The sequence below is a fragment of the Rhinopithecus bieti genome, unplaced genomic scaffold (assembly GCF_001698545.2).
Source record: "Rhinopithecus bieti isolate Rb0 unplaced genomic scaffold, ASM169854v2 scaffold_12476, whole genome shotgun sequence".
In the NCBI taxonomy this organism is placed as follows: domain Eukaryota; kingdom Metazoa; phylum Chordata; class Mammalia; order Primates; family Cercopithecidae; genus Rhinopithecus; species Rhinopithecus bieti.
This window is the reverse complement of record NW_016807303.1, coordinates 983,995-1,008,335: the sequence shown is the minus strand read 5'-3', so window position 1 is coordinate 1,008,335 and position 24,341 is coordinate 983,995. Positions and strand designations below refer to the sequence as shown.

General features: G+C 39.0%; 1 protein-coding gene across 1 annotated transcript in view; it reads right to left on the bottom strand.

Annotated features, from left to right (window-relative positions):
• SENP6 (SUMO specific peptidase 6) overlaps nt 1-24,341 on the bottom strand; it is a 117,745-nt gene that overhangs the window by 3,608 nt on the left and 89,796 nt on the right. Inside the window, 6 exon segments of the mRNA XM_017881128.1 lie at nt 28-96; nt 2,191-2,279; nt 3,984-4,087; nt 9,701-10,131; nt 15,123-15,212; nt 16,708-16,827. Of these exon segments, the coding sequence (XP_017736617.1) occupies nt 28-96; nt 2,191-2,279; nt 3,984-4,087; nt 9,701-10,131; nt 15,123-15,212; nt 16,708-16,827 (903 nt within the window).

The window sequence follows — 24,341 nt, the reverse complement described above, 5'->3', positions numbered from 1 at the left end:
AGAATACAAAATAAAGTGTGAACTTACTCTCTTAAAATTTTGACAACATTTGACCGAGAAGGGCCTCGGAGTGAGTCCATAAGTAGGATACAAGGTCTGCAGGGCAAAAATGACCAAGAGTCGAATACTTCATAATATTACAAAGGCATAAAAGGATTAAAAGTGGCATATTATAAACAATCAAATTTAAAACCTCCAAAATCCCCTTTGTATGACTCAGTACTAGTGACGGGAAAAAAAATGAACCTTATAGACACATTTGAACTTTATAATCTAATAATACTTAAATATCTATGGATATATTAAATATTGAATTATAGAATATTAACTGTATCTTAGCTATATTTTATACTAAAATTCTGTAGTTGGTTTCTAAAAGTACTTCAAAATTAGGAAAAAGTCAAAACAATTCTGAAAATTTGAACATCCCCATATTCCAAATCAACAAAAGAAGGGCCGTGAAAAAGTAGAAAGAAAATAATCCCCCCGACCCCAGGGTCTTACTCTTGTCACCATGTGAAGTGGCGTAATAACAGCTCACTGCAGCCTCAACGTCCTGAGTGCAGGTAATCCTCCCACCTCAGCCCCCTGAGGAGCTGGAACTACAGGCATGTGTGACCACGCTCAGCTAATTTTTGTATATTTTTTGTAGAGACAGGGTTTTTCCATGTTGCCCAGGCTGGTACAGAACTCCTGGGCTCAAGCTATCTGCCCGCCTCAGCCTTCCAAAGTGCTGGGATTATAGGCATGTACTACTGCGCCCAGCCAAAAACCTCATTTTTAACTAAAATTTATTATAGAGAAAACAGGTAATCATCATATAAAACAATTAGTTTAGAATGTGTTTTTTTTTTTTTTCAAGATTTAACTTCAGAACACACTGTATAACACTCTGTATATAAATGCTGATGGGTGATGATTCAACTTTCAATATTTTAATTCTATAAAGTTATGTTGTAAACTCAAGTAAGGAAGTCTAATGTAGAGCCCAAAGCCCTCAAATGTTAAAAAAATCTAGGTTATTTTTTAGCCGCCACACTTGGTTCTTTTTTTTTTTTTTTTTTTTAACTTTTTCCAGAGATGGGGTCTCACTGTGTTGCCCAAGCTGGTCCTGAACTCCTGGCCTCACGTAATACTCCTGCTTTGGCCTTCAAAAGTGCTAGGATTATAAGTGTGACCCACTGTGTCTGGAATTGGTCTAGGTTCTTCCTGCTAAAATTTTATAAAGTTTGGAGCAGATTCTTTAACTACCCTAGGTCTCTATTTTTCTGTAAAATGATGCTTCATTTTCAAAGTCTCTTAATAGTTTCTGTCAACATTTTCTATAAAAAAAAGTCAAAGGAGATTAAACCTAGAAATAGGTAATACTTCATCTAAGAAGTTCAACATCTCTGGAGAGACCTCAGAATAAACATGTACTTCTGAAAACCAAAACTGACTCCTCTTATTTGGAGCTCTCAGTTGGAACATGTCTTTTACATCTGCCTTGGGTTACTCCACAGCCTTCATAAAGCAGCTAAGGACTATCAGTCTAAACTCCAACCCTATGTTACTATTTTGATATATAGTAATTTCTGCTCCAAAACACTGTAAGTAAAAAGGAACAGTGGTTCACTATCAAAGCTTGTGGCCAGGCGCGATGGGTCATGCCTGTAATCCCAGCACTTTGGGAGTCTGAGGCAGGCAGATCGCTTGAGGCCAGGAGTTTGAGACCAGTCTTGCCAACATGGCAAAACTCCATCTCTACTAAAAATACAAAACTTAGCCAGGCATGGTGGTGCGTACCTGTAGTCCCAGCTATTCCTGAGGCTGAGGTATGAGAATCGCTTGAACCTGGGAGGCGGAGGTTGTGGTGAGCTGGGATCGTGCCACTGCACTCCAGCCTCGGTGACAGAGCAAGACTCTGTTTCAACAAATATATACAAAAAAAATGTAAACAAAACATTTGTGTGTGCACATATGCATGCAGAGGCTGGGGAAACTGGCAGATGGAGGACTGAAATGATTACCCATTCTTCCCATTTTAATCCCTGGATAGCATGCCTCAAGTTTCCTCACTGACTCTGACAGCATTTATGAGTTTTGCTTAAGTATTTGTTTAAAAAAAAAAAAAAAAACTGTCCTGTTATATTTTATGAGCATACTGAAATAAAAATTATGTAGTTTGCAAGATACACAGTTAATGCTTACTGTTTACAGATAGTAGGCTTTAAATGCCACTGTCCTATTTCTGAATTGCAGCTGTCATCAGCAAGGAATCCATCATCACTGCTATCATCCTATAAAAGACAGCCTACTGTTAATATTGAAAATATATAATCTAAATAACTAATAACCTAACAAAATAGCACATTAGAAACAAAATATTTGTAATGAATGTCAAAAATTTTTCTTTATTTACGTGATTAGACAATAGAGATATGATATGTTACTTAGTTCCAATTATCTAATGCTACAACATTGACATTTTAAGGAAAAGAAACTTACCAAAGGTTTATAACAAATTGTTACATCTATTTACTCAATCTAGAATAAATCTTTAAGATTGAATATATTATGACCGATTCTTATCCCACCAAATATCACTGCTCTGATTTTAGTTTATTTTACAAAATTTAGTTTGTTGGCTAAGACAGCTATTTCACAACAGGATATAAAAAACATGTTATTTTACATGAATAATGTTTTCACACCAGAAATATTTAAAGGGTTTTTGGAAACACTGTTTTCCTTGAGAAACGCACATATCCATCTCACTTGAGAGAAGCTAACTTAAGGACACTGTGTCCTTATTCTGCAGATTCTCTTGAATGTAAACAAGGCTGTTTTGGTCATTGTTGTTCTTTGAGAAAGCTTCTGGCAACTTTATGAATGGAATAATCAATAGTAGGAATAATAGCAATAATAAAGCACAGTTACATTAGCTTGTTCACATCACAGGTAACTGTTATAATCAAAAGTACCTAAGTGCTCATTATAAATCATGAATGTAATTCCTATATATGTTGGATTGAAAAGCTGTACTTAGCTGCCATACATTGTAAACCAAGAGATATCATAACATGCCTTTTGTTCACAGGAAGATAAAGCAAAAGGAAAGATGGTACAGTATAAAGCCATCTTCACTATTATACAACTCAGTATGTCCTAACAACTAACGAAAGGTCAGAGAATTAACAAAATTATAAACTTTTCTCAATAAAAAATCCTCTTTAACAGAAGCTAAAAAGTAAAGTATTTTCACAGATATACTTTATTCTTGGTGTTAATACTGTTTATTTACAGTATTTAATAAGAGACTCTAAGGAAATGTCAAATGTGACTCTAAGGAAAAGTCAGAATTCACCTATATTAACTTTAAATATTATCTGCTTCTGCCATGACATATATAAATTGAATCAGGCAGGAGAAAAAAAATCACTGGAAAAATGGGAAAACAATATAATTTTTTTGGTACTCATGTACCACATAACTGAAGATTTAAACATTTGCTTCTTGAATGTCAAGTCAGGTTAAAGGTTAAGTATGACCCATAAATGCTTTGAAAGAGGAAGGTGGGTAGTGGTGGTGGTAGCTGAGTTAGGGTGGGATAATTAATATTACATTAAAGTTCAGTCCACATCACAGTAGCAGCAACAACAGCATGAATACATTTATCCTGGCAACTTCTGACTTGAAAGCTGAATTAGTTTTTTAAGATATGATCCAAATCCAGAAGCCATGATAAATTACTAGTTGAAGAAATTGCTTTACAAGACTTTATAAAGTAAAATTTTTTAATTTTTCCTTTTTTTTTTTTTTTTTTTTAAAGAGATGGAGCTTCCTTATGTTGCCCAGGCTGAACTCAAACTCCTAGGCTCAAGAGATCTTTCTGCCTTAGCCTCCCAAGTCACTGGGACTACAGGTATGCACCGCCATGTTCAGCAAGAAAAACGTTTAATTAGGTAAAACATTAGAACTTTTTGCCAAGCATTAAGTTTTACCTGGTTATCCTGATCTTCTGAGAAGTCAATGAGTTCATCTTCAAGCATTTTACCACCTTCAGGTGATTCATCGCTATAGTTTAGTCTGATTTTGCTTAAGCCATCTGTACCAGTAAGAAACATTACATAATAAAAAAGGCCATGTCTATCACTCATGGTATATGAGGCTGAAATTAATGCTAGTAGTTAATTAAGGATATAGTAGTCAAGGACACAAAATCTGCCTTAGTGTGTAATATCACAAACATAAAGTGAGTTATTTTAAAAACCTAGATTGACATGTCAATTACAGTTGTTTCCACTACTCAGATGCTAAAATTCATAAAAATTTAAAAACTAGGTATCAGCTATATGATTAAGTATATATATACTTAAATATATATATGTATATATGTAAAGAAGTAAGTACTTTTGTGTTAGGCAAGTCAGGTGTCTTTAGTAATGAAAGCTATGACAGTCTGAAAATAATCTCTGTCCAATAACAGAAACAGCAAATCACAGAACATAAAATAAAATGCAACTGCATAATGTTATAATTAAAATTTCGAAAATGTGGAAAATTATACAATTCAGGGCAAAAATGAACATTAACTACAAGTAAGTAATAGGTCTGTTTTTAGACAAATAATAAGGAACTATTTTGCTGAAAGAAGCTAATCACTGTTTCAAAGAAATGTAAGATTTACTACCATTTCAAAATTTTATTTTACTTATTTATTTATTTTTTATTTTTTTGAGATGGAGTCTTGCTGTCGCCCAGGCTGGAGTGCAGTGGCACAATCTCGGCTCACTGCAACCTCTGCCTCCCGGGTTCAAGTGATTCTCCTGCTTCAGCCTACTGAGTAGCTGGGATTACAGGTGCATACCACTATGCCTGGCATCTTTTTTCCTTGTGAGTCTCGCTCGTTGCCCAGACTGGAGTGCAGTGGCGCAATCTCGGCTCACTGCAAGCTCTGCCTCCCAGGTTCACGCCATTCTCCTGCCTCAGTCTCCTGAGTAGCTGGGACTACAGGCACCCGCCACCACGCCCAGCTCCTTCTTTGTATTTTTAGTAGAGATGGGGTTTCACCGTGTTAGCCAGGATGGTCTCGATCTCCTGACCTCGTGATCCACCCGCCTAAGCCTCCCAAAGTGCTGGAATTACAGGCGTGAGCCACTGCGCCTGGCCACATTTTTGTATTTTTAGTAGAGATGGGGTTTTGCCATGTTGACCAGGCTGGTCTTGAACTCCTGTCCTCAAGTGATCCACCTGCCTTGGCCTCCCAAAGTGTTGGGATTACAGGCATGAGTCACCATGCCTGGCCTTATTTATTTTTTAAGAGACAGGATTTCGCTCACTTTTGCCCAGGTGGAGTCCAGTGATGCAATCATAACTCACTGTAACCTTAATCTCCCAGGCTCAAGCCATCCTCCTGCTTTGGCCTCCCAGAGTGCTGGGATTACAGGTGCACACCACTATGTCCAGCTGATTTTATTTATTTTCCTTTCAAAATTTGAAAAGCATGACTTTTAGGTATTTTAGACAGAACAAAATTAATTTTGGTTTAAGTTACTAAAAAGGTGTTAAGATATTAATATAAACAAGATGGGATGAAAAGGAAGCAAAAAATCTGAAAAGATATATAATCCAGACTGGCTAACACAGTGAAACCCTGTCTCTACTAAAAAATACAAAAACTAGCAGGGTACGGTGGCATGCACTTGTAATCCCAGCTACTCGGGAGGCTAAGACAGAAGAATTGCTTGAACCTGGGAAACAGAGGTTGCAGTAAGCCAAGACTGCACCACTGTACTCCGACCTCAGTGATAGAGTGAGACTCTGTCTCAAAAAAAGAGAAAAGATATATATCTGTTATGTTCAGAAGCATACTATTTAAAATAGCCAATAAACCAATAAAGCACCATGGGGCCAGATACAGTGGCCTAGCACCTGTAATAATAGCGAGCACTTCGGGAGGCTGAGGCAGGAAGATCACCTGAGTTCAGAAGGATCACCTGGGCAACATAGCGAGACCCTGTCTCTACAAACAAAATAAAATAATCATACAGGTGTAGTGGTGTGCACCTGTGGTCCCAGTTACTCAGGAAACTGAGGTGGGAGGATCACTTGAACATGGGAGGTTGAGACTACGGTGAACTGTGATTATATCATTGTACTCTTAACTTGTATGAAAGTGAGACTCTGTCTCAAAAAACAACAAAAATCCACCACCACAACAAAAAAAGCACTATGGGCTGAGCGCAGTGGCTCACATCTGTAATCCCAACACTCTGGGAGGCTGAGATGGATGGACTGCTTGAACACAGAAGTTTGAGACCAGCCTGGGCAACATAGGGAGCCCCTGTCTCTACAGAAAATAAATTTTGCTGGGCAGGTGAAACATGCCTATAGTCCCAGCTACTTGGGGGGTTGAGTTGGGAGGATTGCTTGAGTCCAGGAGGTAGGGGCTTCAGTGAGCTGTGACTGTGCCACTGCATTCCAGCCTGGGCAACAGAGTGAGACCCTGTCTTAAAAAAAAAAAAAAGAAAAAAGAAAAAAAAGAATGACCTCTTCAATTTATCTTTTCTAAAATCTGTATTTTAAGTCTGTTTAAAGCTAAAACACCTGTATCTGAATAACATTTGTTCAAAATCTTCAGGTAATTCAGAATTAGTCAGTTACAATCGGGTTACTTCTAGCAGCAAATCATTATTATGTAAACTGTGGTCACATAAATATCTATCTACCTTACACAAACTAAACTACGAATGCCTTTCAAAAACAGGAGAAATATAGCTTAAATGATGCAGTAAATTCCCTCTATAAACAAATGATCTGGAGTAAACTGAGAGGTGATGACTTGATCAGTGGTTCTCTCAATCAGTGTCAGTTCCTGAGAACTTCTCATATAATGAGACTATGTGAAGATGCTGAGCGTGATTCTAGAGTTTAAGCGTACACATTTTTCATGCACCATGGCCAAGCCAACTATTTCATAAGGTGTCAAGTGAAAAAACAGCAAGTGAAAGTAGTGATTCCACACATTGTTATTTCCCTAGTTTACTGTAAAAACCTAATTTCCACTTATTTACTACAGCCTGTTATCTGACATAGTCAACACTTGTTGACTATATGTGAAATCACTGTATGTGATTTTCTGTAAAACATTTGTTTCAGAGGAAGAGATAGCTGATATGGTATATACATACTAAAACAAAACAAAATGTACAAACTATAATTCAAAATGAGTAACTGGGATAAACAAGTATTAAGAAGGCAAACTACATAAAACAAGTTATTTTTGGCTTTGGTCTCCATTAGGATTTTTGAGGCTATTTACTCAAATTTAACTGGATGTTACTTGACCAGAAAATTAATTTGTAGGTGAGAGCACTAGAAATCTCTGGAGTTGGTGTATATGAAGCCCTAGGCTTTTGTCCCATTGCTTTAAGTCAAGCACCTTAATTCATCTGAATTCACATTAAAGTACGTAAGATTATTGGCCAGAAAGAGACTTAAAAAAAGAGCCATACTAAAATTTAATTCACATACCATATACACCCATTTAAAGTATACAATCTAATGTTTTTTAGTATATGCACAGTCATCACAACCAATTTTTAAACCTTTTCATCATCTCAAAAAGAAACCCCATACCACTTAACTATCACTCTCTTCCTACATTCCCACCCACCTCACCTGCCCACCCCCAAAAGCCCCAAGCAGCCACTAATCTACTCTAGATTTTCCTGCTCAGGAGATTTCTTACAAGAGCTCAACAGGTCGGGTGAGGTGGCATGCACCTGTAATCTCAGCTACTAGGGAGGCTGAGAAGACAATTGCTTGAACCCGGGAGGGGGAGGTTGCAGTGAGCCAAGATTGTGCCACTGCACTCCAGCCTGAGTGACTAAGAGAGACCCCATCCCAAAAAAAAAAAAAAAAAAAGCTTAACAATAGCTTTCTAACTCACTAAAATAATATAAGCTGGTGTAAGTACCAAGAGTATGTTCCATATTCACAATTTTTGATAGGTTCTTTCTGAATTCACATAATTTATTCTATGTCCTATACCAGTATTTTTCATCCAAAGAAAATTCATTAGTTCCATGAGCAAGGTATTAGGAAAAAAAGAAGAAAAATGTAGTAGATCTATTCACAGTTTAAGAAGTTTGCAAGGCACACAATATAGCATGTTATGGGTTTTTATGGCAAGGACTATTTTACTTGTAGGTTGGAGAGGAAATTATACAATTGACTTGATATCAAATTTAAGAATTTGAACAGAAACTAGCTTTTTATTTATTTATTTACTTTTGAGACGGAGTCTCACTGTTGCCCAGCCTGAAGTGCAGTAGCACAATCTCAACTCACTGCAACCTCCGCCCCCGGGTTCAAGTGATTCTCCTGCCTCAGCCTCCTGATTATAGGCACGTGCCACCATACCCAGCTAATTTTTTTATTTTTAGTAGAGATGGGGTTTTACCACGTTGGTCAGGCTGGTCTCAAACTCCTGACCTGGTGATCCACCCGCCTCGGCCTTCCAAAGTGCTGGATTACAGGCGTGAGCCACCACACCTGGCCACAACTAGATTTAACAGGTTCTACAACTACGGAACTGACTCAAGCACAACAATCAATTTATTAGAGCTGAAGAGAGATTTAAACAAGCAGAGACTGAACCAGTGCTCCTCTTCCCACTGAAAACAGTGAAGGAGAGTGAGGAATGAAGAACCAAACTTTAATTGGAATGTCCACAACTATTTTGAGGAGAAAACTTTAATTTCTGCCTTGGTCCATTTGATCTCAATTTATACATTGGTAAATTTGCCTTATACATCTAAGACTGCACAACTACTGTTAATGCTGAATACTGTAAATTTCCTATGAAATTAAATCCAAGTTCCAATAAATGGAAAATATAAACTTTGTTCTACAATTTCAAAATTGCACTCTAGGGGTGACAGAAGAAACAGAGTACAAAAAGGGCACAAGCGGATTGTTTTTTGGAGTGATGAAAAGTTCTCAATTTTTTTGTTTTTTTATTTTGAGATGGGGTTTCCCTCTGTCACCCAGGCTGGAGTGCAATGGCGCGATCTCCACTCACTGCAACTTCAGCCCCCTGAGCTCAAGCGACCCTCCCTCCTCAACCTCTCAAGTAGCTGGGACCACAGATGTGCACCACCACATCTGGCTAAGTTTTTTGTATTTTTGGTAGAGACAGGGCTTTACCATGTTGCCCAGGCTAGTTTCAAACTTCTGAGCTCAAGTGATCTGCCAATCTTGGCCCCTCAAAGGGCTGGGATTACAGGTGTGAGCCACTGTGCCCTGGTCAGGTTCTCAATTTTGATTGCAATAGTGATTACATGACTCTATGTATACATTTATCAAAGTTCATTAAGCTACACTTATAAAATGAGTTAGTTATTATAATTACACTTCAGTATAAATTAAAAGTAAGTTGTGTTACTATATTGTTATAAGTACATTCTTTAAAAATTTTCTATTTATTTTTTTTGGAGATGGGGTCTCGCTATGTTGCCCAGGCTGTTCTCAAACTCCTGGCTTCAAGTGATCCTCCCACCTTGGCCTCCCAAAGTGCTGGGATTATAAGTGTGAGCCACCACACCCAGCCATTAACCTGATTTTTTTTTTAAAAAAACAGGATCTTAATCCTGTTTATTAAAAAATCCAGATTATTCTGAATTTTTTCATTCTTTCAAAGCATTTAGATACGTACCTGTATGATGCATGGAACTTAAACCTTCATTCTGTAGGCCATTCTCACTTTTAGTCCTATCAGCAGCAACTTTCTGGGATGTAGATTCTCCTTTATTCAATTCTTCATTTTCACTCGCAGTATGATTTATTTTTTTCACACTATATTTTACACTGCATATGTTTCTCTTATAACGAGGGTCACTTTCTTCCTGCCCAGGATTGGAATCAGTTACAGCTATGCAATGTTTTTTGTTTAGCATCTTCTTAATTACAGGCTTGGCAGAAGAGTTTTGTGAACAACTGTCCATTTCACTGGCTGAAGAAGAAATACAACTGTCCTCCACAGTTGAACATTTCTGTATGACAGCATTTTCATGGTAATGAGGATTAGGTTCATACTTTGGTTTTTCCAAACCAGGGAAACAAACAACAGCCAAAAACCAGTGTGCACTGTAAAAAACAAATGAAATAACTAAATATGTTATTAGAAAAGTTTATTATATTTGGCAATACATATCAATTAAAATGTTTTTAAACTTCTTGCCAATGAATTTATTAAAAATGCCTAATTCTGGCCGTGGGGTAGCTCACGCCTATAATCCCAGCACTTTGGGAGGCTGAGACAGGTGGATCACCTGAGGTCCAGAGTTCAAGACCAGTCTGGGCAACATGGTGAAACCCTGTCTCTACTAAAAAGCTACTCAGTAGGCTGAGGCAGGAGAATTACTTGAACCCAGGAGGCAGAGGTTGCAGTAAGCTAAGATTGTGCCACTGCACGCCAGCTTGGAGGTGACAGAGCAAGACTCCATCTCAAAAAAAAAAAGAAACACTTATTTTTTTAAAATTCTCAAATTAATCTTGTTTTATGTGATCATTGATTCAGTAACAGAATACAATGTCCATTCAAAAATAACATAGTTTGTATTAAAATTATGTAGCCTGTATTTACTTTTGCAAACAATCCCTGAACCTTTTCTTGTTTTCTGAATGAAAATTCATTGCTTTTCTGGCAAGTATGTCACTTTGCAACTTGTCATTCCCTTTGCCTTCTCTTTATGTAAAAGATGGAAAAGATTAAACTATTGGCCAGGGGCGGTGGCTCACGCCTGTAATGCTAGCACTTTGGGAGGCCGAGGCAGGCGGACTGCCTGAATTCAGGACTGAATTCAGGAGTTTGAGAACAGCCTGGGCAATACGGTGAAACTGCGTCTCTACTAAAATACAAAAAATTAGCTGGGCGTGGCAGTGTGCACCTGTAGTCCCACTACTTGGGAGGCTGAGGCAGGAGAACTGCTTGAACCCAGGAGGAGAAGGTTGCAGTGAGCCAAGACTGTGCCACTGCACTCCACCCTGGGTGACAGAGTAAGACTCTGTCTCAAAAAAAAAAAAGATTAAACTGTCTTCAGCAGTCTAATTAGGTCATATGATTTTCAACATTTTCTAAGAATTGCATATATAGTTTTGTTCTTTTTACTGTTACTATGTGTTATTAAGATAGGAAAGGCTTAATATCAAAATACATATATAAGTAATGTTTTATCTCATGCTATACTGAAATTTAATACATTAAAAAGAAATAACATATCTAATTTAGTCCTTGTACAAAAATTTAAGTATTAGTAGACAGTTCCAGCTATCAAGTAGGTGCTTATGATACAGCTGAATTCAGGTATCAATGTTCCCAACAGTAGAGTACAGGACACAAGCAAGAAGCTGTACAGTACTAGCTAACATTCATTTTTTGCTAGACACAGGGCTCTGTTGGGATACTAGGAATAGGCTATAGATGTCAGGAAGCTTATTGGTCAAGTACAATAATGTTTGTCCTATGGTAGGGTTTTCAATAAATATTTGCTGGATGAAAGACAAATTATCTTGCCATGGATAAAAATTATTCCACATTCTCATTTTTGCAAAAGATTAGAGTACCTAAGGTAGTACTAAGAAACAGCACTATCTATCTCTTCATCGAACAGCATCCAGTAGAAATGGCTGTCATAGGCTGGCTGGCTTCATCTTCAGTATTGTGAAGGCCAGATGGATGAACGCTTGCTTCTCTCTTGTTCTTCATTATTAATCCTTAGTACTCTATGGATTTAGATCAGGCTAACGCACTAACCTCTTCATTTCATCATTTCTAACACATAGCTAATTTTATTTTATTTATAAAGTCACATCTCAACTTCAGACATGTTGCAATGAGAAAAAGGGGTGTTTTAAAAATTGATGCCGGATATGGTGGCTCACACCTGTAATCCCAACACTTTGGGAGGCTGAGGCAGGTGGATCGCTTGAGTTCAGGAGTTGGAGACTGGCCTGGGCAACGTGGCAAAACCCTGTCTCTACCAAAAACACAAAATATTAGCTGGGTGTGATGGCACGTGACTGTGGTCCAAGCTACTGCGGTTGGGGGCTGAGGTGGGAGGTTAGCTTGAGCCTGGGAGGCGGAGGTAGTAGTGAGCCAATATGGTGCCACTGCACTCCAGTGTGGGAGACAGAGTGAGACCCCATCTCAAAATAAATAAAATTGATGAAATACAGTGTAATACAGTGACTCTCAACCTACTGCTGTAATAAAGCCTATCACAGTTCTTAACATTTCTTAGCTATGCCAATATGGCTAAACTATAAATTTCCTCACCTAAAAACTAGGAAAATCCTTTTGGCCTAAGAAGAGAAAGCTGAATCAGACAATTACTTCCAACAATTACTTCCATTAAGCCAGGGTTTTGCTTTTTATGATTCCTTTTAATAACAGCTACATTAACTTTAACAGCAGGAGAGAGGCTAACACAGACTTTTGGCCAGGCGCAGTGGCTCACGCCTGTAATCCTGGTGCTATGGGAGGCTGAGGTGGGGGAATTGCTTGAGGCCAGAAGTTTGAGACCAGTCTGGGCAACATAGCTAGACCCCATCTCTAAAAAAAAAAAAAAATTAAAAAAAAAAAAATTAGCTGGGCCTGTGGCACACACCTATAGTTCTAGCTACTCGGGAGGCTGAGACAGGAGGATCGCTTAAGCCTAAGAGTTTGAAGCTTCAGTGAGCTATGATTGCACCACTGTACTCCAGCCTGGGCAACAGAATGAGACTCTGTCTCTAAAAAACAAAACAAAATACCCAGGCAATTTCACTTAAGATGGATTAGATCCATACATCAAATTTGTGTTCCTGGAAATTACTATAACAATTTTTAATAAAGAGCTTAGAAACTTAAGAAAAAAATCGGGCCAGGTACAGTGGCACATGCCTGTAATCCCAGCACTTTGAGAGGATAAGGCAGGTGGATTGCTTGGGCTCTGGAGTTTGAGACCAGTGTGGGCAGCATGGCAAAACCTCATCCTCTAAAAAAAACACAAAAATTAGCCAGGTGTGGTAGCATGCACCTATAGTCCCAGCTACTCAGGAGGCTGAGGATGGAGGATCGCTTAAGCCTGGGAGGTTGAGGCTGCAGTAAACTGACATCACGCTACTACATTCCAGTCTGGGTGACACAGAGAGACCCTATCACGAGAAAAAAAAAAAAAGAAAGGAAAAAAAAATTGGTACCACTAGAAAAAATAAAAACAAAACAGATGACAAATATATGGCAGCCAATCTAACATAATTAATGCATAAGTATTTGTAGCTTTCTCTCTTCAAAAAAAAAAAAAAAAAAGCAAAATCAAAAACAAGCTCTCTTGATTTATAGGCTATTTTTTAATCTACAAATGGTAGAGTCCTCTTACAGAGTTCATTCTCTACCTCTCACTAAGATGACTGGAAGCACCGATAATAACTTCCACGCACAGGTGTAGTGATTAAGAGGGATGTGCCTCTATCCCTAAATCTTGTGTAATCAAATTATATTTCTATTTAAAATTTTTATAATTCATTTCTGACAAATGGCTTTCCTCCCTTTCACCTAGTAAGTTGTTCACATGTTACTTTATAAGACAAATTTGTACCCAGTCAAGAAACCTCTTTTCTTTCTTTCTTTCTGAGATGGAGTCTCACTCTGCTGCCCAGGCTGGAGTGCAGAGGCATGATCTTGGCTCACTGCAACCTCTGCCTCACGGGTTCAGGCGATTCTCCTGCCTCAGCCTCCTGAGTAGCTGGGATGGCAGGCACACACCACCACGCCCAGTTAATTTTTGTATTTTCAGTAGAGACGAGGTTTCACCATGTTGGCCAAGCTGGTCTTGAATCCCTGAGCTCAAGTACTCCGCCCACCTTGGCCTCCCAAAGTGTTGGGATTATAGGCGTGAGCCACCATACCCAGCCAAAATCTAATTTTGAAGAGAACGAAGAAATCAATTAGTTTTAAATTTTACTGTGATAATATGAATTTAAAAATATATAGCTCTGCCAGGAGCAGTGGCTCATGTCTATAATCCCAGCTACTTGGGAGGCTGAGGTCGGGGGACAGCTTGAGGCCAAGAGTTCAAGACCAGCCTGAGCAACACAGTGAGATACCCACCTCTACAAAAGTTAAAAAAAAAAAAAAATTTGGAAGTTAGCTTGGCACAGCTAGACTTATACATAAACAATCTCATAGAATACCAACTCCAGGAAAGTATATTTTGCAACCATGATAGAGTGAGACAAAGTAGGGCCATATCATAATTTGTCTAAGCAGAGAAAAATATAAGGTTACAGTTGGAAATCACAAAATAGTCAACATTATTCTTCTTTATATAAGTGAATGCTACTTCTTTACCTAGGCAAACCACCACTACTTTAGACCCTCCCCCATTATCACCCAAGGAAAGCCCAGATTCTTTCACAGATTCTTTGAAACTCCCTTTTAATGAGAGGCTCCAGAGCTGTCTATGGTGTATGTTATTCCTTGATGTAAGTAATAAACAAAGTTTTCCGACTACAAGTATATTTCTGGTGGTCTTTGGATCGAGGGCATAGAAAAACAACAAAAGAACAAAAAAAACTTTTAAGTCTTACTTGTAAAATAATACTATCTAGTCATTGGGAGAGAATAATGTAAATATTTAAACACTTCCATTTACTCAGAAACTGCTTCAAGTAGTCTGCATGGTTTTAATTGAAAATGGCATAAATCCAACCATCATTTCTCCCTTCTGGTTAAAAACAGAAGTGTATTTTAAACTTAAGATTCCAACTCCTTTATGTGACCTAATCATCTTTTTGTAAAAATAATACTTTTCTATAGGTTATCTGCTAGACAATAAGCACCACTGTTTTTTTTAAAAAATAGTATTATTTGACATTAATGAATAAAATGAGATTAGAAAGGTATCTGGTCTACTGTCTGTAAAATTCAGTATCTTATATGATTCACTGTGAAACTGCATTAATTCTTGTAAAACAGGCAGTACAAATATGAATATATACAAGAGATTTCAGAAAGACGTTTTAAAATGAATTCTTCACCTCATACTAATTATTTAAAAATTGCCATCATTTACATAAAGGAAATCCTTACTCACGCTTCATTAAGGGGTACAAAATAAAATCCTTCTCAAAATATCTACATGCCGGGTCCATGTTTTACTCTCCCATGTCGCTTTTGCTGTATTCTGTAAGAAAGAGATAAATATAAGCTTCTGAAATATTTCTAGTGCTCCAGCTTATATGTAGTGATATATAAATTAAGAAGATTCAGATGTAATAGCTCAAACAGTTGCATAAAATGGTTTGACAAACTGGGGAAAGAAAATAGAACTTGTTGGATTGAAACTAGGAAGGCATGGGACTACCCACTGTTGAATTTGGAGAAAGATATTTTACTCCTGTTACTCCATCTGAGGGGGAGAAGTTCTAGTGCTTATCTTGCCTAGACTTCTCTTTACTATTTTTATTACTGCAGAATTGGTACTGGCAACTATATTGAGAGGTGTAGCCAAGCAAAACTTAGGGTAACTGGGGAGAAAACAGTAGGAAAAGTGAGCATTATCTGATGGTAGATGAAGCAATATAGCTATGAGCACTGGTCAAAACCAATAACTATTATCAACTCTAAGAGCCAACATTAGGAATTGCTGAAATAAGAGAAAATATTTATTATTATTTATTATCATGCATAGCAGCCATCAATTCAAGACATCTAAGACTAGTTTTAAATTTTAAAATCTACCAATTCTTAAGTGTATCTTCTGATCAATTACCAGCAAATTATCAGAGCTAGATGCCATCACTATATGGAGAAGAATTATAAAGAAAATAGGTGGGCATGGTGGCTCACACCTGAAATCCCAGTACTTTGGGAGGCAGAGGCGAGCAGATTCCTTGAGCCCAGGAGTTTGAAACCAGCCTGGGAAACATGGTGAAACCCTGTCTCTACAAAAAATACAAAAATTAGCTGGGTGGGGTGGCATGTGTCTTAGTCCCAGCTACTTGGGAGGCTGAGGTGGAAGGATCACTTGAGAGTGGGAGGTGGAGGTTGTAGTAAGACAAGATTACACCAATGCCCTCCAGCCTAGGCGACAGAGTGAGACCCTGTCTTGAAAAAAAGAAAACAAATCAGGCCTACTATGTACAATAGTACTTCCTTAATTTGTCTGAGAAGAATCACCCAAAGAGCTTATTAAGAGTATAGATTCACAGGTTCCTTTCTATTATGGATAAACACCTAGGATAAAACAGAGTAATCTGTAGTTAGTAAGTATCTAAGTAATTAAAAAAAAAAAAAACCTATTAGTTACATTTGGGAAACACTATTCTAGATATTTGACCTAGAACATTTATAAATTCTAGGTATTCTGAAAGTTATTAGAATGTTATGAATTACATTAATTTTGTAAACTGGTAAGAGAAGTAAATGATATTGCCTCAATATAAATAAGTTGTTAAAAAAAATTCTAAAACTAGCACAAAGTTAGTCTAAGGCAGGTGAATATGAACCCATGAAGCATGAAAATGGAACTGACTTATTTAGTGTGTTCTCTTCCTGGCTGGAGAATTTAAAAAGCAAGCAAGAGAATTGCAGAGATTTGTGTTTTCTTTCAAGTACGTGATTTTTTACTTAAATTTGAGTGACTTACATCTGTTAAATATTTTCAGAGTTTGACTTACGACAGATTAGTTGTTTCATGATTTCTCCTCTCTCTCTGATTAAGGCGTTTATAGAAAAAAGAACTGAATATATGAATTCGGTCAGCGTCTTCCTTCTTCAGTTTTTCAAGCACCAAATATCTATTTGATACAAAATAATTCAAATATAATTAATGTAACAGTTCACTTTATTTCCTTATTTATTTCTTTCTATTTTTTTGAGACGGAGTCTCGCTCTGTTGCCCAGGCTGGAGTGCAGTGGTGCGATCTCAACTCACTGCAACCTCCACATTCTGGGTTGAAACGATTCTCCTGCTTCAGCTTCCCAAGTAGCTGGGATTACAGGCATACACCACCACGCCTAGCTAATTTTTGTATTTTAGTAGAGATGGGGTTTCACCATGTTGGTCAGGCTGGTCTCAAACTCCTGACCTCAAGTAATCCGCCCGCCTCAGCCTCCCAAAGTGCTGGGATTACAGGCGTGAGTCATTGTGCACAGCCACAGTTCGCTTTATATTAAAAACTCTGTAAATCTTTCTTCTTTAGAACCATCAATCTCTCTTCTTTAGAACCAAGGAATTTTTAGCAAAGTTTGATAACTATCAGATTATCTTCAGGCAATGAAAATTGCTATTGAAAATAAAACTATAACATAAAGATTTAATGTTTTAAAACAAGGACACATTCTATGCAGCGAGCTGAAACTGAGCCAATGCACTCCAGCCTGAGCAACAAAGTGAGACTCTGTCACACACAAAAAAACCAAAAACCTTGTTAGGCTGAGCATGGTGGCTCATGCCTGTAATGTCAGCACTTTGGGAGGCTGAGGTGGGCAGATCACCTGAGGTCGGGAGTTCGAGACCAGCCTGGCCAATATGATGAAACTCTGTCTCTACTAAAATACAAAAAATTAGCCGGGTGTGGTGGCGAGTGCCTATAATCCCAGCTACTTGGGAGACTGAGGCGGGAGAATCACTTGAACCTGTGAGGCAGAGGTTGCAGTGAGCCAAAATCACGCCACTACACTCTAGCCTGAGCATGACAGAGCAAGACTTAGTCTCAAAAAAATAAAAATAAACTTTAAAAAACCAAGGGCACACTCTAAATCTAGAGTAAAGCATATGTCCCCACATTATTCATAATAGCCCAAAAGCATAAGAAAAATGCTCACTGACAAATGGAAAAATAAAGTGTTACATTTATACAATGAAATATTTGAAATAGAAAAAGAAGTGCTAATACATATGATATCATAGAAAATCCTTGAAAACATGCTAACTGAAAGAATCTACTCATAAAAACCACATATTTTATGGTTCTATTTATACAAAATGTCCAGAATACAAAAAGCCAGAGATAGAGAAAAGACTGACAGTTGCACAGGGCTGGAGGAGGGATTGGAAGAAAACAGAGATTGCTAATGGGTACTAGGCTTCTTTACGGAGCAATGAAACACACTGAATTGTATACTTTAAATGGGTGAATTGTATGTTATATGTATTATATCTGAATAAAGGTGTTATTATGTATTATTTCATTTTAAACAGTTCAGTTAATAAACCATGAAGAACCAGCAGCATAGTATTTTTTATGAAAATAGAAAATAAAGAGAAAGAACTTGTACACTGGTGAGGTGGTAACAATGACTCTGTAAAGTGATCTTCCATTGGCTCTAATTTTTTTTGAGTTAAGAGTTTCGCTCTTGTTGCCTAGGTAGGCTGCAGTGCAATGGCACGATCTCGGCTCACCACAACCTCCACCTCCCAGGTTCAAGCAATTCTCTTGCCTCAGCCTCCTGAGTAGCTGAGATTACACGCATGTACCACCATGCCAGGCTAATTTTGTATTTTTAGTAGAGATGGGATTTCTCCATATTGGTCAGGTTGGTCTTGAACTCCCGACCTCAAGTGATCCACCTGCCTTGGCCTCCCAAGGTGCTGGGATTACAGGTGTGAGCCACTGCGCCTGGCCTGGTTCTAATTTTTTATTGCCTTAGTTATTTTTTTATACATCTATATCAAAACAAATAACAACAGTCATTTATATCACAAAGAGAAATTATGATATATTAAATTTATTTATGATCCAAACTTTCTCATAGGACTTATGCCAGTTCAAGCTTATGACCACATTAATATTATGAAAATGAGGACAGTCTGAAAGCCTTGTGAAATCTTATACAGAAAGAGTAATGCTTAAAATATCTGACCCCCAGAGGGCACGTTCTTGAAACCTGTTACTTTCATTACTAATATATAAAAATTCCATAGCTCAAGTTTTAATGAAAAGGATATAATTTAAAAGATTCTTGCTTTCAGGCAACTCAGTGTGCCCCTAAAGAAGATAATAGAAGACAGTGAATCAGATCAAGACATAGTTTATATCAATTGCTGAATTCTACAATCTTCAAAACACACCATGTAGAGAAATAGCTATCAGTCCAGGGACTACACTGCAATGAGTGAACCATGAGACTTTTGCTGGCCTAAACTATAATGGCTACTTTGGGTTTTTTTTTTCCCCCCCAGACCAAGTCTCACTCTGTCCCCCAGGCTGGAGTGCAGTGGCACAATCTTGGCTCACTGCAATCTCTACCTCCAGGTTCAAGTGATTCTCCTGCCTCAGCCTCCTGAGCAGCTAGGACTACATGCACCTGCAACCACACCCAGCTAATTTCTGTATTTTTTTTAGTAGAGGTCGGGTTTTACCATGTTGGCCAGGTTGGTCTTGAACTCTGTCCCTCAAATGACCCTCCCACCCTGGCCTCCCAAAGTGCTGGGTTTTAGGCATGAGCCACTGTGCCTGGCCTACAATGGCTGTTTTACAAAACCGAATTGAATAAAGGGATATTCACCTTAAAAAAAGGAAATGTATTTGTGATTTAAGAAAACTGAGCTGGGCATGGTGGCTCACTGCAGCCTCCACCTCCTGGGCTGAAGCCATCCTCCTCCCTCTGCCTCCAGAGTAGCTGGGACTACAGGCATACTCTACCACATCCAGCTAACTTTTGCTTTTCTTTTTTTGGGTAAACATGGGGTTTCGCCATGTTGCCCAGGCTGATCTTGAACTTCTGGGCTCAGATGGTCTGCTAGCCTTGGCGTCCCAAGTGCTAGGATTACAGGTTTTTTTTTTTTTTTTTTTTGGCGGGGAAAGGGAGGGAGGAAAAGCCACAGTGCCAGGTGCAAGGGAGGAGTGGGATGCGGGGAGGGTGGGGGGCGAGGGATGCGGGGCTCAGGCACCAGTCTGGGAAGCCTCCAGGATTACAGGTTTGAGCCACCACGTCCAGCCTGTGCCTTTATTTATTTCTTTGAGATAAAGTCTCACTCTCTTACCCAGGCTGGAGTGCAGTGGCAAGGTCATAGCTCACTGCAACCTCAAACTCCTGGGCTGAAATGATCCCTCACTTTACTCTCCTGCGTAGCTGGGACCACAGGCCTACACTACTATGGCCTAACTCATTTTTTTTTTTTTGTATGTTTTTGTAGAGACAAGGGTCTTGCTATATTGCCCAATATAATCTCGAACTCCTCGCCTGAAGCAATCCTCCAGCATCGGCCTCTGAAAGTACCGGGATTATAGGTGAGTCACTGCACCTGGCCTAATTTATGCTTTTAAAGGAACTAGTTTCATCTTTCTGATGTGCACCTATAAGATTTCTGTGACTACAGTTCTAGATTTTTTAAGTGTACATGTGTTAACAACTGTTAACTTTAAAAGAATAATCATATCTCTTATTTTAGAATTAAAGGGAAAACCCAAGCTCACTACAAAAACTTATGGGAGGCTGGGCGCAGTGGCTCACACCTGTAATCCCAGAACTTTGGGAGGCCGAGGCACGTGGATCACCTGAGGTCGGGAGTTCGAGACCAGTCTGACCAACATGGAGAAACCCCATCTCTACTAAAAATACAAAATTAGCCAGGTGTGGAAGCACATGTCTGTAATCCCAGCTACTCAGGAGGCTGAGGCAGGAGAATAGCTTGAACCCGGGAGGCGGACGTTGCAGTAAGCTGAGATCATGCCACTGCACTCCAGCCTGGACAACAAGAGTGAAACTCCATCTCAAAAACAAAACACAATTAACAAAAAAAAAAACCTTATGGGAATTTCTTCCATTTGGATGCACTGATTTCTCTAAATGCATACATCATTTAAATATTGAATGCTGGTGAAGCTGTTTAGTTGTTATTTCATAAAATGGAAAATCTAACAATATCAGAACTCCTTTAACTATTAGATGAAGTTATAAGAACAGTGATTTTAGGCTGGGCATGGTGCTGGAAGGATCCTTTGAGACCAGCCTGGGCAACATAGAGAGATAGGGAAGACCCTATCTCTCTAAGAAAATTTAAAAAATTAGCAGAGTGTGGTAGCTTGCACATGTAGTCCCAGCTACTTGAGAGGCTGAGGCAGGAGGATCATTTGAGCCAGGGAGGTCCAGGCTTCAGAGAGCCATGATTGTATCACTGCTCTCCAATCTGAACGACAAAGTAAGAATATGTCTTTGAAAAAAAAAAAATTAGCTGGGCATGGTAATTGCCTATAATTCCAGCACTTTGGAGGCCAAGGTGCGAGGGCCAAGGTAGGAGGATCGCTTGAGCCCAGAAATTTGAGACCACCCTGCCTCTATTTAAAAAAAAAAAAAAAAAAATTAGGCTGAGCGCAGTGGCTCATGACTGTAATCCCAGCACTTTGGGAGGCTGATGGGGGCGGAATCACTTGAGGACAGGAGTTAGAGACCAGCATGGCCAACAGAGTGAAACTCCGTCTGTACGAAAAATATAAAAATGAGCCAGGCATGGTGGTGGTGGGCTCTGTAATCTCAGTTACTCAGGCAGGAAAATCACTTGAACCTGGGAGACGAAGGTAAGAGGTTGTAATGAGATAAGATTGTGTACTGCACTCTAGCCTGAGTGACAGTGTAAGACTCCATCTCAAACAACCAAAAAAACAGGCTGGGCGCAGTGGCTCAGGCCTGTAACCCAAGACTTTAAGAGGCTGAGGCGGGTGGATCACTTGAGGTCAGGAGATTGAGACCAGCCTGGCCAACATGGCAAAACCCCTGTCTAGACTAAAAAATATAAAAATTAGCCAGGCGTGGTGACGCATGTCTGTAATCCCAGCTACTTGGAAGGCTGAGGCAGGAGAATCTCTTGAACTCAGGAGGCAGAGGTTGTAGTGAGCCAAGATCGTGCCACTGCACTCCACCCTGGGTGACAGAGCGAGAGTCTGTCTCAAAAAACAAAAAGACAAAAAATGAAACAAAAACGATTTTAAGAGCCCGGGCGTGGTGGCTCACGCCTGTAATCCCAGCACTTTGGGAGGCCGAGGTGGGTGGATCACGAGGTCAGGAGATTGAGACCATCCTGGCTAACAAACCCCGTCTCTACTAAAAAAATACAAAAAAATTAGCCGGGCGTGGTGGCGGGCGCCTGTAGTCCCAGCTACTTGAGAGGCTGAGGCAGGAGAATAGCGTGAACCTGGGAGGCAGAGTTTGCAGTGAGCCGAGATCAGGCCACTGCACTCCAGCGTGGGCAACAGAGCGAGACTCTGTCTCAAAAAAAGAAAAAGAAAAAGAAAAGAAAAAAAAAGATTTTAAGGTTAGCCTCTCACGATATGAAAGAGACATAATTTTTATTAAAATAGTCCTCTTCTTCTCTACATTAACATTCCCCAGATGCAATGCCCTTCTACTCCTTATAATGTTGGCAAAGTTTGTTTCAAAGTTTCTTATTCGGAAAGTTAGAAATGGAGAAGAGTTGGCTGGGTGCGGTGGCTCACGCCTGTGATCCCAGCACTTTGAGAGGCTGAGGCGGGCGGATCACGAGGTCAGGAGATCGAGACCATCCTGGCTAACACGGTGAAACCCTGTCTCTACTAAAAACTTCAAAAAATTAGCCGGGCGCGGTGGTGGGCGCCTGTAGTCCCAGCTACTCCGGAGGCTGAGGGAGGAGAGTGGTGTGAACCCGGGAGGCGGAGCTTGCAGGGAGCTGAGATCGCGTCAATGCACTCCAGCCTGGGAGACAGAGCAAGACTCCATCTCAAAAAAAAAAAAAAAAAAAAAAAAAGAAAGGAGAAGAGTTAGCAACTCTGGTAGTGGCAGTTACTCATTTAGTAATGAAGTTAAAAAAAGTTTTCTCTTTAATTCACTTCTAAGAATGTCATGAGACAAACACAAATGAAGATTTTTTTAAAGCATGGATTTTGTTAGGTCCTTTATTATTTGGTATCTCCCTCAGAGAAGGCAGACCTCATAGATATCATAAGTTTACTATATGAAATTTGTTTTAATGTGTAACTGTAAAATTTTAAAGGGGTTTGCTGAAAATATAAAGTCAGTGTGATAAACATTAAAGCTCTACTATAGATTAAGTATGAAATATGCTAAAATGTAAGCAAAATACAGGAGTTCAACTTAAGATTTTACATTGAGCAATATGCTTTCAAAAACACAAAACCATTTTAAATATAAAGACTTAAATAGCCTAAAAATAAAGGAGTGAAGGGATATATGACATATGACATGTAAATGCAAATCAAAAGAAGGTGAAATAGCTATATTCATTTTGAACAAAGTAGACAAGGACAAGGAAGATTATCAAAGATAATGAGGGACATCATATAATGATATAGAGGTGAATTCTCCAACACATAAATGTGTATGTGCCTACCAAGGAGCTTCAAAATACGTGGCAAAAATCGATACAACTTTGAAATAAGTAGACAAATTCATAATTATAGTTGGAGATTTCAATAACCCTTTCTCAATAACTGATAGAACAAGTAAGCAGAAAATAAGTAAGTATGAAGATGAGCTGAAAAAGTAATATCAACCAACTTCACATAATTGACATTCACAGAACACTCCATCCAACAACAAAAATATTCATCTATACATTCACTTCAGGCTATTCAGTAGCTTGGTTTGTATTCAGGTAGTATACATTAGGACTGATAGATAATATTTTTTTAAATTGTGGTAAAAACATAAAATTTGGCCAGGCACAGTGGCTCACACCTGTAATCCCAGCACTTTGGGAGACCAAGGTGGGCAGATCACGAGGTCAGGACCTTAAATAACCTGATGGAGCTGAAAACCATTGCACGAGAACTCCATGACGCATGCACAAGCTTCAATAGCCAATTTGATCAAGTGGAAGAAAGGGTATCAGTGACTGAAGATCAAATTAATGAAATAAAGCAAGAAGACAAGGTTAGAGAAAAAAGAGTAGAAAGAAACGAACAAAGCCTCCAAGAAATACGAGACTATGTGAAAAATCTACGTTTGACTGGCGTACCTGAAAGTGATGTGAAGAATGGAACCAAGTTGGAAAACACTCTTCAGGATATTATCCAGGAGAACTTCCCCAACCTAGCAAGGCAGGCCAACATTCAAATTCAGGAAATGCAGAGACCACCACAAAGATATTCTTCGAGAAGAGCAACCCCAAGACACATAATTGTCAGATGCCCCAAGCTTGACATGAAGGAAAAAGTGTTAAGGGCAGCCAGAGAGAAAGGTCGAGGTACCCACAAAGGGAAACCCATCAGACTAACAGTGGATATCTCAGCAGAAACCCTACAAGCCAGAAGAAGAGTGGGGGCCAATATTCAACATTCTTAAAGAAAAGAATTTTGGCCGGACGCGGTGGCTC